The 16442-nt window shown below is 38.8% G+C and overlaps 1 protein-coding gene across 1 annotated transcript in view; it reads right to left on the reverse strand.

The window, feature by feature from the left end:
* The window catches only part of LOC129236031 (neuroligin 4-like), a 255331-nt gene that overhangs the window by 118903 nt on the left and 119986 nt on the right, over positions 1-16442 (reverse strand). Inside the window, exon 8 of the mRNA XM_054870203.1 lies at positions 6268-6537. Coding sequence (XP_054726178.1) covers positions 6268-6537 — 270 coding nt within the window. The remainder of the gene's footprint in view (positions 1-6267; positions 6538-16442) is intronic.

Below are 16442 nucleotides of genomic sequence, written 5' to 3' on the forward strand. Positions count from 1 at the left end.
TAAGAGAAAGCTTAACACCGTCGCTACTCGCGAGATCACAACATGCATACTCTAAATGTAAACCCACAGAGACAGCAGTAAATTGACTTGTTACAGAGATAGAAAAATCAATAGAGAATAGAAAATATTCTCTGGTAGCCTTCCTAGACCCAGAGGGCGTTTTCAAAAACATCTTACCGGAGGCCATAACCAGCGCGATGAATGATTTGGGTGTCGCCGAGGGACTTGTAAAATTTACAGAACAGTTGCTACTAGGCAGGTTCGTAGTTTCGACGTTGGGCCTCTCGACGTTACGCAGATCCATCAGAAAGAAGTACCCCTTAGGGCGGTGTACTTTCTCTTCTGCTGTGGATATTAGCAATGAATAAATTCTTGAAGAATCTAGAGGAAAAGAGGATACACGTGATGGCCTATGCAGATGATTTTGCAATACTAATAAGAGGAAAATTCCCAGATACCCTCGGCAGTATAATGCAAAATGTTTTGAACGATGTAAGCCGGTGGGCTGTAATGAATGGTCTTAGGGTAAATTCCAACAAGTCATCTTTACCAAAAATACAGGACACCTGTTTTAAAGCGATAATACTATACCTTTAGCTAGACAAAGCGAACATACCTATACCTTTAACAACTTGTAGGATGCTTATAGACAAACACACTATCAGAGCTGCCAACGGTCTATGGACTCAGTCCCTGTCCTGTGCAGCAAGTAGAATGACGTGGCCAGAATGGAAAATGGGCCGCACAAACCGACTGTTGAAATTGAACAGGAAAGACATGAAAAATCTTCTTGGGGTTCTATCAGGGCATTGTCTGATTGGCAGGCATTAAACTGAGTTGGGCTCCTGTAAAGTAGCCAAGTGTTTTGTGAAAGAAGGAAACAGGAAATTAACGATCTTTCACCTAATATTAAGCAGGAAGGATCTAAGAGTACTGGTGGGTGTAGACTATGGAACAACGCCTAAGGTCAGCTTATGACTACCATGGGGATAATTGGCAACACGCCTATCCTGTCTTGAGAATGAGAAACTGCAGAGCATTTTGTCTGTAGCTGTCCGGCGTTTTCTAGAATCACGCTTAGGTTGTTGGGATGCGTTATACTGAGTATGGATAAAGTTCATGCTCTTCCACTGCCAAATCTCTTAAGATTCATCAATGAATCCAACAAATTTGCCGAAAAGGGACCTCAAACCAATTTTTCTATCTTATCAGTCCTACTGTATGTATACCGTCTCTCTATGCTTTCCATTGTAATCCATCCAGGTGTAGCACAGTAGTATTCCTGACCGAGTGCTTGGGCTTGGATGAGTAATAACGATACTTTGATTTTCGAACTTCCAATTTTGTATAAGTTCAGCCATGAATGGTATTTTGCTTTTATTTATTACGGTTTCAATCATAAATTTTCAAAAGTTTTAATCAAAATCGATAGGTTGTTAGTCTAAGCCCCCTGTATGCACGATGGGGCTGTCATCTTGGATTTGGGTGGTGCTCCCATTTCGTTTTTCAACCATTTGCTACAATTTTATTTCGAAAGATAAATCCGTCCTACTGTATGGATGCGAAACGTGGTTGGTGTCTGTCTATATGACGCGGAAGTTGCAAACATTTGTGAACCGAAGTCTCAGTGCCATCCTCCGTAGCTGGTGGTCCGATAACTGGATTTTAAACGAACAACTTCTTGAACGAAGCAGACAAAAAGCAATAGAAATTGGAATATGAAATGGAAGTGGATTGGCCATACACTGCACAAGCCAGAGACCGGCTACCAAAGGGTGTTTTTTTAGAGGTTAGGTTTTCAAGATGAAAACGTATATAATTTAATGTTATGGCCAAGAATTTAGCTTTATTATAAAGATAAGGGTTTGCCATTATGTTTTAAAAATGATTTCGGGCAAGTGGCCGCGCGGCTGGCTCGAATAAATTCCAGCCGAGAGGCCCAATTTCTACCACTTTTTGCAGCAATTGGGGCGTATGTCAGCAATAACGCGCCGAATATTCTCTTCCAAGACGTCAATCCTCTCGGGCTTATCTGCGTAGACAAGCGACTTCACATAGCCCCACAAGAAATAGTCCAGCGGTGTTATATCGCACGATCTTGGAGGATACGCCACAGGTCCACGGCGCGAGATAATGCGCTCACCAAAAGTTTCCTTCAATAAATCGATGGTTGCGTTGGCTGTTTGGCATGTAGCGCCGTCTTGTTGGAACCAAAGATCGTCCACATCAACATCGTCCAATTCAGGCACGAAAAAGTCATTAATCATGGCTCTATAGCGCTCTCCATTGACTGTAACATTATGGCCGGCTTCATTTTTAAAGAAATATGGACCAATGATTCCCTCTGCCCATAGAGCACACCAAACAGTGACTTTTTGAGGATGTAACGGCGTCTCAGCAATGGCTTGTGGATTATGTTCACTCCAAATGCGACAATTTTGCTTATTGCAAACGTTGTTCAGGTGTAAGTCTATTCATTATGAAATGGCAAACCAAACTGAGCATAAATCAAATGACAGCTGTCAAAAAGACCATCTACGAAAAAAGTAGTGCCAACATGAAAACCTAACCTCTAAAAAAACACCCTTTACTTATAGAATTTTTATTCCTCTAAAATTCGAATTAAATGTGAAAAATTACATCAATTATGAATGTTGTGCTTCAACTCTGGAATCGTTATTGGGTTATTCACATATACTTTTCGTTTCAAAAAACCCCCGTCTGCCAGTCCTCTTTCTATTCTCGGCAGGACCAGTTTCTTGAAATGTTTTTACGAACCTTTGAATTATTGACTGTATATTGACAAATGTCCTGAACAAACGACTATTAGCACCTAGGAATGACCCTTTTTAACGGCCTCGGTAGTCTAGCGTAAGTATACTAATCTACCATCCAGAGGTTGTGAGTTCGAATCCACGGTGCTCACACTTTTCCAAATTAACCTTTCTAAAAAAAAACTAAAACGAATCTCATTCCTCAACCCCAGAAACTTATCCTTTCCATCCTTACACCGCACAATAGTCAGCGTATTATTTGCATTGTGACTGCTAAAACAAGCAAAAAACAAAAAAAAACACACAGTTAAAGATTGCATCAGTGGCGCCAGCAAGAGGAAGCGGGCGACTGCGGTAATAGCGCAGACACATGAAATTTAGCGAAGCCCTCAACCATCTGTGCGATCCTTGTACCAGAAAAATGTTAAACACCGATGGCGCTCCAAGCAATAAGAAGGCAGGCTAATCACCTACCTTGTCAGAAATCAAAGACAGAAAGAAAAACAGATTAAAGAAACCAACCCAAGACTGAGTCTTGTGGAGGCCTTATGCTCCCGACAGGTGTGAACAGGGAAGAACAAAAAAAAAAATTGACAAATGTCAAAGATGGCATAAAGAAAAGGTACCGGCCAGGAAGTATGCAGTACTGAAATCAAGCCGTCACTGGAACTAAAAAAGCATACGCAATCATTTTTCCTTCAATTCTGGATAAAAGTTGTTATGGAAATTGAATGAAAAATATATAAATAAAATATAAATATATATATATAATTAAAAAAAAAAATACCAGTCTAACGGTTAGACGCGATAGAAGTGAAACCTTCCGTAAAACAAACTGAGAGAGAATAAGACGAAAGCAGCATTAGGAGCGGGATAATTATAGGTTCATTATAATATTGCTATAAAGTTCATATTTTATTTTCTTCATTTTATTATTATTCATCCTCAATGTTTTCAATTTCAACAAATGATACGAGTGGCTTATGATAGCTAAAATATGATACAAATGCTTTGGTTTCGATGTTGTCAACATATCTTTGAAATACCGCGTCAATTGTTGTTTTTGATCGTGTTGTCGATTCAGTGCGATTGTTACACATTTTTAAATTGAATGTTGTATTGAGAAAGTCAATTGAAGGAACCGCTGTATCTAATGCAAAATTTACTTTAAAATCGCCACTTAAAATCATTGGAACTTTATCGTAATCTTTTCTAAGTATCCGCGATACTTCTGGTGTATACTTTATTAAATTTTCGTGAATGAATTCCGTGATGCTATTTATTGATTTTTTTTTCTGTCGATATTCACGACACTTTTCTGCATTATTTTTCGGCATAATTACGGTAAATATTTAAAAATGAAAATATTTACGAATATAAAAATACACACGCGGTTGCTATTATGAGCGTCCCCAGCAAAACCTGCGTGACCGAAACTCTAACACAATTACATTTTTTTGAATGTTACAAACACATATGCACGCAGGTTTTGCTGGGGCGTGACCGAAACTCTAACACAATTACACATATGCACTCGTATTTGTTTGAAAATCGACTTTTTTTTTGGTTCTCCGTCACCTTTGGAAAATGTGTAAACAGTAAGCAAACTTTATTCATATATTTTTCCTCATTCGCCGTAGCCGAATGGGTTGGTGCGTGACTACTATTCAGAATTCACAGAGAGAACGTCAGTTCGAATCTCGGTGAAAACACCAAAATTAAGGAAAACTATTTTTCTAATAGCGCTCACCCCTCAGCAGGCAAAGGCAAAACACCAAGTGTATTTTTGCCCTTAAAAATGCTCCTCATAAACATATCATAAAATAAAATAAAATAAAATAACTGTATAAAAAAAATTTTTTTCTTGTGATTCGAACCAAGGATTTTGGATCGGAAGCTCACATTGCTAGCCGCTCGGCTATCGCGCCATGCTGTCGGCGCTGGCCTAAAAGTTATTTAGTTCGTCGCTACGTTTATATCAACATATAATATTACGCTTCATAGCCAAGAGTGTCGCTTTTTTCGTTTCACTTTTTCTCAAATCACTCCCAACGATACTAAAGAAGTTTTCACCTCAATAAAAAATTTTGCGTGGTATTTGCTATAAAATAAACTTAGTGAAATAAAATAGCTTTTTAATATGTGGTGACCGTATTATAATGCCGCTCAGTTTGTGTACCGAGTACGAACGAAATCGGTCTATACACAATTATCTGGGAACATATCGACCACAGCGCTACCTACAGGTAAATCTTTCTCGAATAGATTTCTTCTTAGGTAGTGAAGATTTGTTTCGAACACGAAGTAAATTTGACCACAAATATGAGTTTTCGGAATAGGTATATAAGGTGAAATTTTCCAAAAATATTTTGCTTGAGGCAGTTCACAAGTTCTTACTTGGAAAAATTGGTTCATAAATACTATTTCTTTTATTATCTTGAACGCACCGAGCTGCTCGAGGCAAATTCTTAAACCCTCACAAGTTCGCTCGCAGCAACTCACAAACGTTTCAGCGCAATCGGCTGAGCGATTTAGTAGCGTTTAAATTACAAATGATCCTTCACATCGATGCAAATATGATAAAAAAAAAATTAGTTAAAATAGAAAGTAAGGAAAAAACAAATTGACTATGAAATTCAGGTTGCTTAGGTACTTATAAAAAAAATGACATTCATCAATGAATCACAGAATACAATTTTTTTTCCAACATATAACATTTTTGAGGCGCGTGTCCTTAGCTGTTTGAACATGTGTCTGGATTTAGCATTTTCGCTGCCCTCTTCACCATTTTGCCAAATTTAAATTAAAAACTTTTTTTGTGACTTGATGAGTGTCTAGCGAAATATGGGAGGATAAGGAAACTGAGAGCCATGACAAGAAATTCGATGTGCTGATTTAACAAATGACGACATAAGTCAACACACGCGTGCAGCGATAGCTGTAACTAGCGGAGAAGACCGAAAAGGAATGCGGAATCACGTATTGCTCAGCTGCGTCAAACCGATTGAAATGTCACATTGTGGCCTACATTACTTGACCTGTGTTCAGTTGCTTCCTCATTCTGCAAGTCGGTCACTTGTTTGTTCAGCAAACAGAGAAGACAGAGGTTCGATTAGCGCCGAGAGTTCATCAGCCGCTTGAAAGAACCCAAAAGGGAGTTTGTTTGTACAAGGACAACACGCGCAACATTGTTTGTATGTTTGCATACTTGCTGGAGGCTCGACTGAAAGCCATGCAGTGCGACAGTTCAACACAGCCGCACACCGTTGACAGTGCGTTCATTGCTCTTAGCGTTGACATCCCTACAAGGTAGTAGATATAATATGTAGACAAGTAAACATAAGCGGCGTGTTACACGCACATACACACATACCTTTTATTAGCCTATTTTTCAACGCATGTAAGTGTATATATATTTAATGCGATGATGTGTGAGCTTCGATCGTATATTGTATACGATTTTCTATAGTCAACAAATCAAAAGCAAACTTACCGCCCAAGACGCCGCTAATGTAGCCGGCAGTCAAGTTGCCGCCACGTCCAGCCTTACGCAGTAGCGCATCATCGATGAGTAGCAGACGCGTTGAGGCAAACGGATCCGGTTTCACAGGTCCTTCATACAAATCCATGTCATCATGATTTTTGAATAAATTGTGACGCGTAATGACATCCTCCATGCCGGCGCGATGCAACTCTGGTATGAGACGCAGCCATATCGAAAGCTGATGCGCGCGAAAATGATTCTTGATGCGGGGTTTCATGCCTGAAATGAAAAAAGAAAAAAATTGTGATGAAATTGTAAACAATAAAAGAAAAAGAAGAAGAACTAAGAAGTAAAAACTGGCGCTTGTGCGTTTTTTTGTAGGAAAAAAACTGCCTGCGTAGCAACGACTCTTGATTACTCGTATTGTTGCTAGCCCTGATAAACTGGAAGAGAATGAAGTACGGTCGAGTTGATTTTTCTCTTTTTTTCCATAGCGAATGCGTGATAAAAGGAATTTATGGTGCTTCAACCTTTTTATGGAATTTTTTTCTTATCCATGTAAACTGTTTATTTTCTGTGAGCATCGAAATAGAGGCAAATAAATGGGTGTGAATTTTTTCGCAGTTTCAGCTGACTGAATGACAGTGAAAAATGAACTTGACATTGAATTTTGTGGCATAGCTCATTTCTTTTGCTTAAAATGATGATAGCTTAGCAGTTAACTTTATTTAAGTGGATGATTAGTCAATATAAAATAAAATATTTATACGAGGGATGTTCAAAAAAAAAAAAAAAATTATTCATCAATTTCTATTTTATCTCTTTCATAGTAGTCCCTCTCAGATATAATACACTTTTTCCAATCCTCGAAGCAGTTCAGATATGCACGTTTTGGTATGTCCTTTACAGTTTTTATCTCCTCTATCGTCATCCTTTCATGAGTCTCATGACCCAATCTGGTGAGTACGGTGGGTGAGGGATGATAACGGTGTTGTTTTCGTAATCTCTTACAAGCAAAGATGAGTGAATAGGTGCATTATCATGATGCAAAAGCCATGCAGTTTTTTCCACAACTCTGGGCGTTTTTTTTCGTATTGCTTCACGCAAAGGGCGCATAACTTCAAGGTAATACTCCTTATTTACCATACGATCTTATAGTCCGAACTTCTGATACTAAACGCTAAGGTAATCAAAGAAAACGGTGAGCAAAACCTTGTTATTTGATCGAACTTGGCGTGCTTTTTTTGGTCTTGGCTCTTCTGAACTCTTCTATTAGGACGACTGGGGTTTGGTTTCGATGTTAAAACGATATACCCATGTTTCGTCACCAGCTATGATCCTCTTAAGCAAGTCTGGATTATCGTTCATGTCATTCAACAATTCCTGGGCGATGCTCAAGCGCCGTTGTTTTTGGTCAAAATTCAGCAATTCCGAAATTTCTGAAAAGATTGCGTGGCATGAGCCAACCGATGTACCCACATCGCCAGCAACTTCTCTAATTGTGTTTCTCCATAACAATTTTCTTCACTTTCTCAACAATTCCATCGGCTGTTGATGTGCTGGGGCCTGCAGAGCGCGCGTCATCATTCACATCTTCTCGACTTTCTGGGAAAAAATGGAACCACTTATAAACGTTTTTTTGACTCCGGATACTTTCACCGTATGTTACTGTTCACATTTCAAGTGGTTTTGAGCACTTAAGTCCATTTCTTACACAAAATTTGATGCAAATTTTTCGATTCATTTCTTTCGATAGGAGAAAATCGGCGGACACGTAAAACAATCGTCTTATTTATGCCTCTATAAACAAACTAAACATGTGATATGCTAAAACCGTGAACAAGTTTTCGAGACGAGTGTACCAACATAAAAAAAAAATAATCAAAAGTCGATTGTACTTGGCCCGCGAAATTTGAAAATTCACCTTATTTTTTGAATACATCTCGTATATAGGTTGTTCAATAAGTTTTCTGGTTTGATAAAAAAAAAAAAGATTTTATGGTTTTAAATACTATTTATTATCCGGTATAGTCTCGCTAAACATATGCTTGTTCCAACGAGATTCCAATTTGTGAATTTCATCCCTGAAGTGAGAATCTGGGAAATACGCTTCCACAGCTGTTATGACCTCATCATTTGGTGGAAAGCGCTTTCTGTGCATACATTTTTTTAGACTTGGAAACGGGTGAAAGTCACTGGGAGCCAAATCTGGTGAATAAGGTGGATACTCCAACAATTCAATCTTTAATTCATGGATTCTAGCCATTGTTAAAATGCACTAGTGACAAGATCCATTATCCTGAGAAAAAAGAGTTTTTGTTTTGCAAACTGGGTCTTTTTTTCACGAATTCTTTCCTTCAGCTGGTCTAAACGGTTACAATAATATTGAGAAATTAGTGTTTTACCAATTTGCAAGTAGTCCTCAAACAAAATTCCTTTCGCATCCCAAAAATTGATGCTAACACCTTCTTCGATGATTTCCCCACATGAACTTGTTTCGGAGCCGAGGAACCAGGTTCATATCACTCTGTAGCCTTCTGTTTACATTCAGCATCATGGTGATAGACCCAAGTTTCAATCACAGTGATAAATCGACGCACGAAATTCACGTCATCCTTCCTTTCAAAAACGCACTATATGTTGTTGAGTAACTCGCATTCGAATGAGTTTTTGTTCCATTGCAAGCGAATGCAATGGATCGTCTGTAAGGCTTGCACGACCACGTTTAAATTCAGCAGCGCACAACCCATCTTTCTTCTGTACTAATCGATGGCGAAAAGTACTTACACACTTTCAACATTCGTTCATAAATTTCCTTTGCTTTTAAAACTTTCAAAAATATAAATTGAATCATTGCACGATTCCAGAGTTTTTGGGCTTTCAATTTTTAAATACCCTTTAACGACGTAAAAAAAAAATTAAGCTTTGCAAGCTAAGAGTAGATAATTTAGTACTTTTTAATGGCTGGCGTATGAATAGAAATCTGAAATCAGAAGAATTGAATTTGAATTTTAATAAAAAGTTTCATATCCGCCCTTGCGCCCATAATTCTGGGTCACACACGTCCATCTTTGGTGATACGCCAGTTACAAATTTATTCTGATATAATAAGAGCATTTCAAGCATAAGGAGATTTTGCGAGACCAACATGGAAAAACTATAAAGTAGTCTGGCTGAAATATTAAAGAAATTCCGCTCAAGAACCACCCGATAGTCTACAGCACCACGCATTAAGTCAAAAATGAAAGACAAATAAAAGGTTATTCTCTTGGAATGCCAGAGCGAAAGGAAAATACTTGTTGACATTCATTGTTGACAACAACCAAGCGATGTCGATTGAGCAACCAAGGTGTGATCATTAGGGCTGAGTAGAAGCCAATACAGGCTAATTTTTTAATCAACCCGATGGGAAAACCGATTAAAATCTTTAAAGAATTCGGTACAAATGTTGTCAACGTGATACGCTGATTGGAAGGTAGCGATACAGTCATCCGAGAAGACAGCTAAATTAGACACTGTTGAGCGGCCCGGAAAGAAGCCATGATGCTCCCGGATGCGCCATGTTCCTGACAGCAAAAAACAATGTGTCCTGGATAATGCATTAAAAGAGCTTTGCGGTGGCTAAAAGCTTTGAGATAGGCTTATAGTTGCTCATATCATTTTTATTACCGTTCATGAAAGCGGGTGACATGAAAGTTAATGTCCTGGCTTTAATAAAATTACCCAAAATTAGTGATTTGTTAGGATTAAAAACAAAGGGTATACTAGGGTATACATTTTCATCAGAGCCAGTTGCAAAATTGGATTCAAAGAACTCCACAAAGAGATTAGCGGTTTCAGCAAGTAAGAAGCTACAAAATCTGTCAGCTAGAAGAAAGCTAAGACATATTTTTAAATAAATATATATAAACGATTATATATGGCGAAACTGTGCCGGTCAGCAACAAGCCAAGCAATTTCTAAGTCACAGCAAAGGAATATCTGACAGGCTACTCTCACTAAGCAGAGTAGATCTGCGTCTTCTAACAGGATATCTTACAGGTCGCTGCAGCCTGAGGTAATATTTAAATAATATTGGTCTATCTGAAACCAATGGTTGCCGCTTTTGCGAAATGGATATAGAAGGGTTAGAGCATGTGCTTTATGAATGTCCTGCATTAGGCAGGCAAAGACTTCACCACCTAGGTGGTACTGTAGGATCTTCTGTAGTAGGAGCTCGGAAGCTACCCAGAGGATACTTGGGCTAATCCCGGAAGTTGTGAGCTGCATGGACCATATGTAGAAGAATCGTCCTGGCCACTCCCAATTGAATGGCGATCCGTAACTTTCCTCACTTGCGTGGACTTCTATACATGGAACCATCCTCAAACAAGCAAAACTAATACTCTACAAGGCTCTCATCATGCCCGTCCTGGCGCAGAGACGTGGACGCTGACAACATCCGACGAAGCGACGCTAGGAGTGTTTGAGAGAAAGATTCTGCGTAAAATTTTTGTACCTTTGCACGTTGGCAACGGCGAATATCGCAGGTGATGGAACAATGAGCTGTATGAGCTTTACAACGACATAGACATAGCGCAGCGAATAAAGATCCAGCGGCTACGTTGGCTGGGTCATGTCGTCCGAATGGATACAAACGCTCCTGCTTTGAAAGTATTCAAAGTATGCGGTACCAGCTAGTGGCAGCGGAGGAGGAGGAAGGCCTAATCTCCGTTGGAAAGATCAGATGGAGAAGGACTTGGCTTCACTTGGTGTGTCCAACTGGCGCCGGTTAGCACGAGAGAGAAACCACTAGCGCGCTTTGTTAAATTCGGCCAAAATCACGTAAGCGTTCATCGCGCCAATTAAGAAGAAGAAGTCGTGCAGCAATCCATGGGTATACGATGGCTTATTAAATCATACAATTTAGACTCCGTTTTTCTTAACGTCCTAAATTCGACTCACACCAGCTTTAATATGTTTTGGAGAACCGTCAAGTGCATTAGCAGACAAAAGGAAAGCCGTAATTAATTTGTTTGTTGATACGCCTCAAAGTAGATTTCCTATTTAAAAAAAAGCAATATTTTTACGCTCGACGAAAATAAGCAACGATTACCGCTGAAATTATGAAATTTTCTGTTGCTAAATGTGCTTAAGATTATACAAATACAGACATATGCAAGCATGAAGGTCTTCAATTGTGTGCGCGTATTATTTCGTAATAAATTCTGCTCATATTTTCATAACTTCCACAAAGTATAAACCGCCATAAGCTGCTGGAAGCAAACATTTGGAATATTTGCATACATGTGTGTGTGTGTGTGTATGTGTTAAATTTGACTTTTAATTTCGGCAAAAACTTTTACTGTTTTATTTAAGAAAAGTAATGCAAAGTAAATGTTAAGCAGCATAAGAAGAGTGAAAGAAGGCGGGAAAGCGGATAAAGGAAATATGAAAAGATTATCGCAAGTGTCTTGAGACGCGCCAGGGCATAAGTTTATATTAAAAAAGGCACAGATTTATGCGAATGTCGTAACCTGTGCGAGCATGTGAGCGTGTGAGCGTGTACAGATGTGTATATGTATGTAGGGCCGTACGTGCATGCATATGAATGTAGTTACTTGTAAATTTAAAATGTGTGCTTAGGTGCGTGTCATTTAGGCATCTGTTTTACAGCTTATCGTATCACGTAAAATGTTTATTCCCAAGCGGCATATGCGTTGTGCTTATGAGCACACATTTGAATATAGAATAGTGTATGTGAGCATATATACGTATGTACGAGTGTATGCATAAATTTGGCTTAGCTGAATGCCTGTATATCTCAGCACATCGACACTCATTCATCAGCCAAAAGCAGCGTTATGAACACGATATCTTGCTGGTGGCGGAACTGCTCTCGTCGCCACAATCTAACCGCACTTTTTATTCATTGACGTACCATCGAATTTTGTATCCCCCAAGGTACTCGCCACTTGCTCCCACAGCTTGTTTGCTACCCATTCATGTAAATAAGTATGTGCGTCTCTTGTGCGTTTGCTTGCTTTATTCTCCTCACATTCGGTGCTCTTTGGGCCTTCCGCGTGCCCTAATAACCTCAAACAGCTGCAAAGTTATCTCGTTACCTCAGAGATTTGGGACGAACGTCTCTTTCTTCAAATGCACAGTGGCTTGCACAAATATGTCAGTGGTGTGGAGAGTAAAACATTAGATTTAAAATATACTGTAGTGAAGTGAATGCCTTAAAATAAAATAAAAATAGTAATATACTTATGTGTGTATGTGTATATATACCACTTTGACCAAAAAATTCGCAGAAAATTCTAAATAGAAGTTAATTCCTAAAAAGTGATTTTATCGCCTTCAAAGTATTCCCCATTAACTACAGCGCACGCATGCCAGCGTTTGAGCCAGCTCTCGAAATATTTCTGGATCTATATTTTCAGTTTAGACGGCTTCGATTTTCCCATACTTCCTTTCGGTTGTTTCGTGTTCTCCGTAGTGGTGTGTTTACTTGATCAAACAGAAAAAATTCGGAAGGAGCTATATCGGGTGAATTCGATGACTGTTTGTCTCGTTCTTCGTCACAAATTCACGGAAAATGACGTAAAATGTGCGACAGTGTAAAATCTACGTATTGTTTTCCTACTAATCGCCAAATCCTTTCTTTTTTGACGAACTGCTTCACGGAAACGTCTCATAGCGTCCACAAAATAATCCTTATAATCTATCTGACCTTCTGGCTAAAATTCGTGGTGTAAATATTATTCTAATTCTTATTTCTTCAACGTAGTCCGTTTTTGTATAATTTCTTTTTCGACTGAAAACGAAGTAGTTTTGGTTCATTTGGAGCTCTCCATTTACTCGCCTGATGTCTGCATTACGTGTCGTACGTTTATGAGTACGTCTTGTGCCCAGTAATGCGTATGATGAATGTTGGGGGTAATTCAGTCTTGAAAATCATATATTTGGCGATATCAACGCATGAAATTTAGGTCCTTCTGAGACCAAATTTGCAACAACATGGCGTAAACCCAAATCATTAACTATCCTGAATGGATAGTTAACTATCCTCAATGGAAGCCATGTTCAAGTCCTTTGCCGGCCAGTGGCATCATGGGCCAATTTTTCTTAGAAAATATTGCTGAGGCGACCAATTCGGCTAACGGCGAGCCCTACAAAGACTTGATAAACAATTTGTTATGGCCAAAAAATGAAGACATGGGTTGTGACATTCTTTGGCTTCAGCAGGATGGTGCCCCGTGCAACATAGCCCTTACGATAATCGTTCGTTAAGCGCTAGGTCTGGTAAGCGTGTTCACAACCTTTCAGTGATGTCAATTAGCTACCTCGAAGCTGACATTTGACGACGTTAGACTTTTTTGTGGAATGAAGCGAAGGAGTATCAAAACGGCGCTTTAGTGCTACTTGAGACTCCTCAAGTAGGTGCACTTCAATCATTTCACCTTTCGAGTGAAGGAGTGATGTAATGCGAACTATACATTGACGATTAAGACCTTTTTGCCGAATATCGAGAAAGCGATTTGCGAGATACGGTCAGCTACCATCACTAAGGTCTTGGAAAACTGGATTAACAGGATACGCTATTGTGAAGCATGAAATCGTATTTTTTAAATAATATAAATATTTGCTCTTCCGAATGAATTAGTAATGAAATTGAATTTTAATAAATTTTTATGAATTTTTGAAAAGAGTTCACCATATGGCGTAACCCTTATAAGAGAAAAATATTTTAGTTCTTTGTAAATTAAAAGTTTCAGGTGCAGTTATACGGCGTTGCGCCCTTCCAAAAAGGCTGTTTCGAGGAATAGTTGTGCAGTCTCTATTTTTTTATAGCATTTTCATCAAAGTGATTTATATATTTTATAATTCTTAAAATTTTTTATTCCTTTCACTCTGTTCCTGCTTATTTTTTCATCGCTACAGTCACCTAAGCGCTTAAGAAACATTGCCACATAAAAATATAAATTGATCCCTCCATGGTTGTGAAGTACCGAGAACTTTGGTGATTAATGCAGAACTCAAGAGTAACCAAGAGTTGTTATTGTCGTCTGTGTATAGACTTGAAATCAATTTCTTTGAAAATCCTTATTATTACTATTTAATATAATAAAAGGAATACGAGTGAAAAGAATTAGTCGGAGCTCACGCAGAGCATTCAATGCGCAGTTTGACTTCTAAAGTGTTTTCATGGGAAATGCAAGGCAGCAAAGGAATAAGCAGACTGAGAATATAGCTCGACCCGCCTTATTCTAAAGAAATTTCTGGAGATTTGATAAACTAACGGATGATTTTTTAGCTATTATCTTTTTAAACAGTTGGTTTAAACAGCTGACGTACGTTTCGACTTTTGTTTCACTGTCAAACATCTTCAGTTTGGTCTATAATTTAACCATAAATCGTCTTACAAACGAACAACGCTTGCAAATCATTGAATTTTATTATAAAAAGGCATGTTTTGTTAAGAATGTAGAACTGAAGAAAATATCGCAGCTGTCTCGGCCAGTGTTAATGATGACCATCATGACCATTGACCATCGAAGATCCACTTTTTTATCGAAAAATTGTGTTCAGCGACGAAGCTCATTTTTGGATCAATGGGTACGTAAATAAGCAGAATTGTCGATTTAGGAGTGAAGATCAGCCAGAAGAATTGCAAGAGCTACCAATGTATCCAGAAAAGGTCACAGTTTGGTGCGGTTTATGGGCTGGAGGTATCATTGGACCGTACTTCTTCAAAGATGCTGCGAATCGTAACGTAACTGTGAATGGTGAGCGCTACCGTGAAATGATATCCAACTTTTTTTGCCCAAAATGCAAGAGCTTGACTTGCATGACATGTGGTTTCAGCAAGACGGTGCCACATGCCACACAGCACGCGTATCAATGGACTTGTTGAGAGGCGAGTTCGGTGAACATTTTATTTTACGTTTGGGACCTGTCAAGTGGCCACCCATATAGACGTCTTTAGATTATTTTTTGTGAGGCTATGTTAAAGCTCATGTCTATTCAGACAAGTCTGCTTCAATTAACGCATTGGAAGACAACATTAAAGCATTTATATGTAAGACACCGGCCGACACATTGGAAAGAGTATGCCAAAATTGGACTAAGCGGATGGACCATTTGAAGCGCAGTCGCGGTCACCATTTGCATGAAATAATCTTCAAACATTAAATTATATGGACTGTACTATCGATTTAAATAAAAATTTCATGCAGTTTTGTAAATTTTACGTGTGTTTTTTTGAAAAACTTTCCTATAGCTCTTAAAAAATTACTGTTTTTTGCAAATACTGAGATTTGCTTCAGAACAAAATAATTTATTTTATGATTATTTTTTATTTATTAAAAAAAATTATTTATTAATATCTATTATTATAATTTCTTTAAACTAAACATTAAAAAATCCTTTTCCGTTATTTTATACTAAAAGTAAGCCATTTCGCGCAAAGAACTCTGTGTGCAAACTCCTCATTTATTGTCCCGTCCAAACTCACGAGCGCCTGGTTCTTAAGCCCATCCGTCTTTGCATCTGCTTTCAAATTCGAAAAATGCGCGCTGCCATATTTATGTTCACATTTCAATGCCGCAGTGCGGGCACTTCTCATCAGCTGCCAAGCCTTAGTTACATAACAAACGATCGAATTGGCGAACAGCGCCAGCTTGCTGCATTGGACTGCTATCGTGGCACCGTGGCGTATACGCAATTTTAAGTCTCATTCGCATCTACATATGAGATTAGCTGCATTTGTAACAAGTCAAACCAAGCGCGTTGTAGATAAGTAGCAAAAGTGTGACGTACGTTACGTGTGCATGTGCGCATATTTATTGGTGGCTTCGTACGCACTCATCTCCTCCCCGCCAGCGCCGAAGGATGCAAGGTGCGAAAATGTGATATTAATAACACTTACACTGCTGCGATACCGTTGCCGTGACACTCACTTCTGCTTTGTCGATACAGCGGCTGCTTTTGGGCTTTGCCAACGTGTAACAGCTTGTGCACGAGCATGTTGTTGCTGCTACTTATCTTCATTTCGTTTAATATTCGCAATTTAACGGCACCATACTTGCATCCCTTCCACGCATTACCTCGCCAGGCACTGATTCGAGTGATTACTGTTGGCCTCAGTTTGAATTTTATGCAAATAAAATTTGCTTTGTGCTTGCGGCTGTTGAAGTATT

This window comes from Anastrepha obliqua, chromosome 1, assembly GCF_027943255.1.
Source record: "Anastrepha obliqua isolate idAnaObli1 chromosome 1, idAnaObli1_1.0, whole genome shotgun sequence".
NCBI classification, from domain to species: domain Eukaryota; kingdom Metazoa; phylum Arthropoda; class Insecta; order Diptera; family Tephritidae; genus Anastrepha; species Anastrepha obliqua.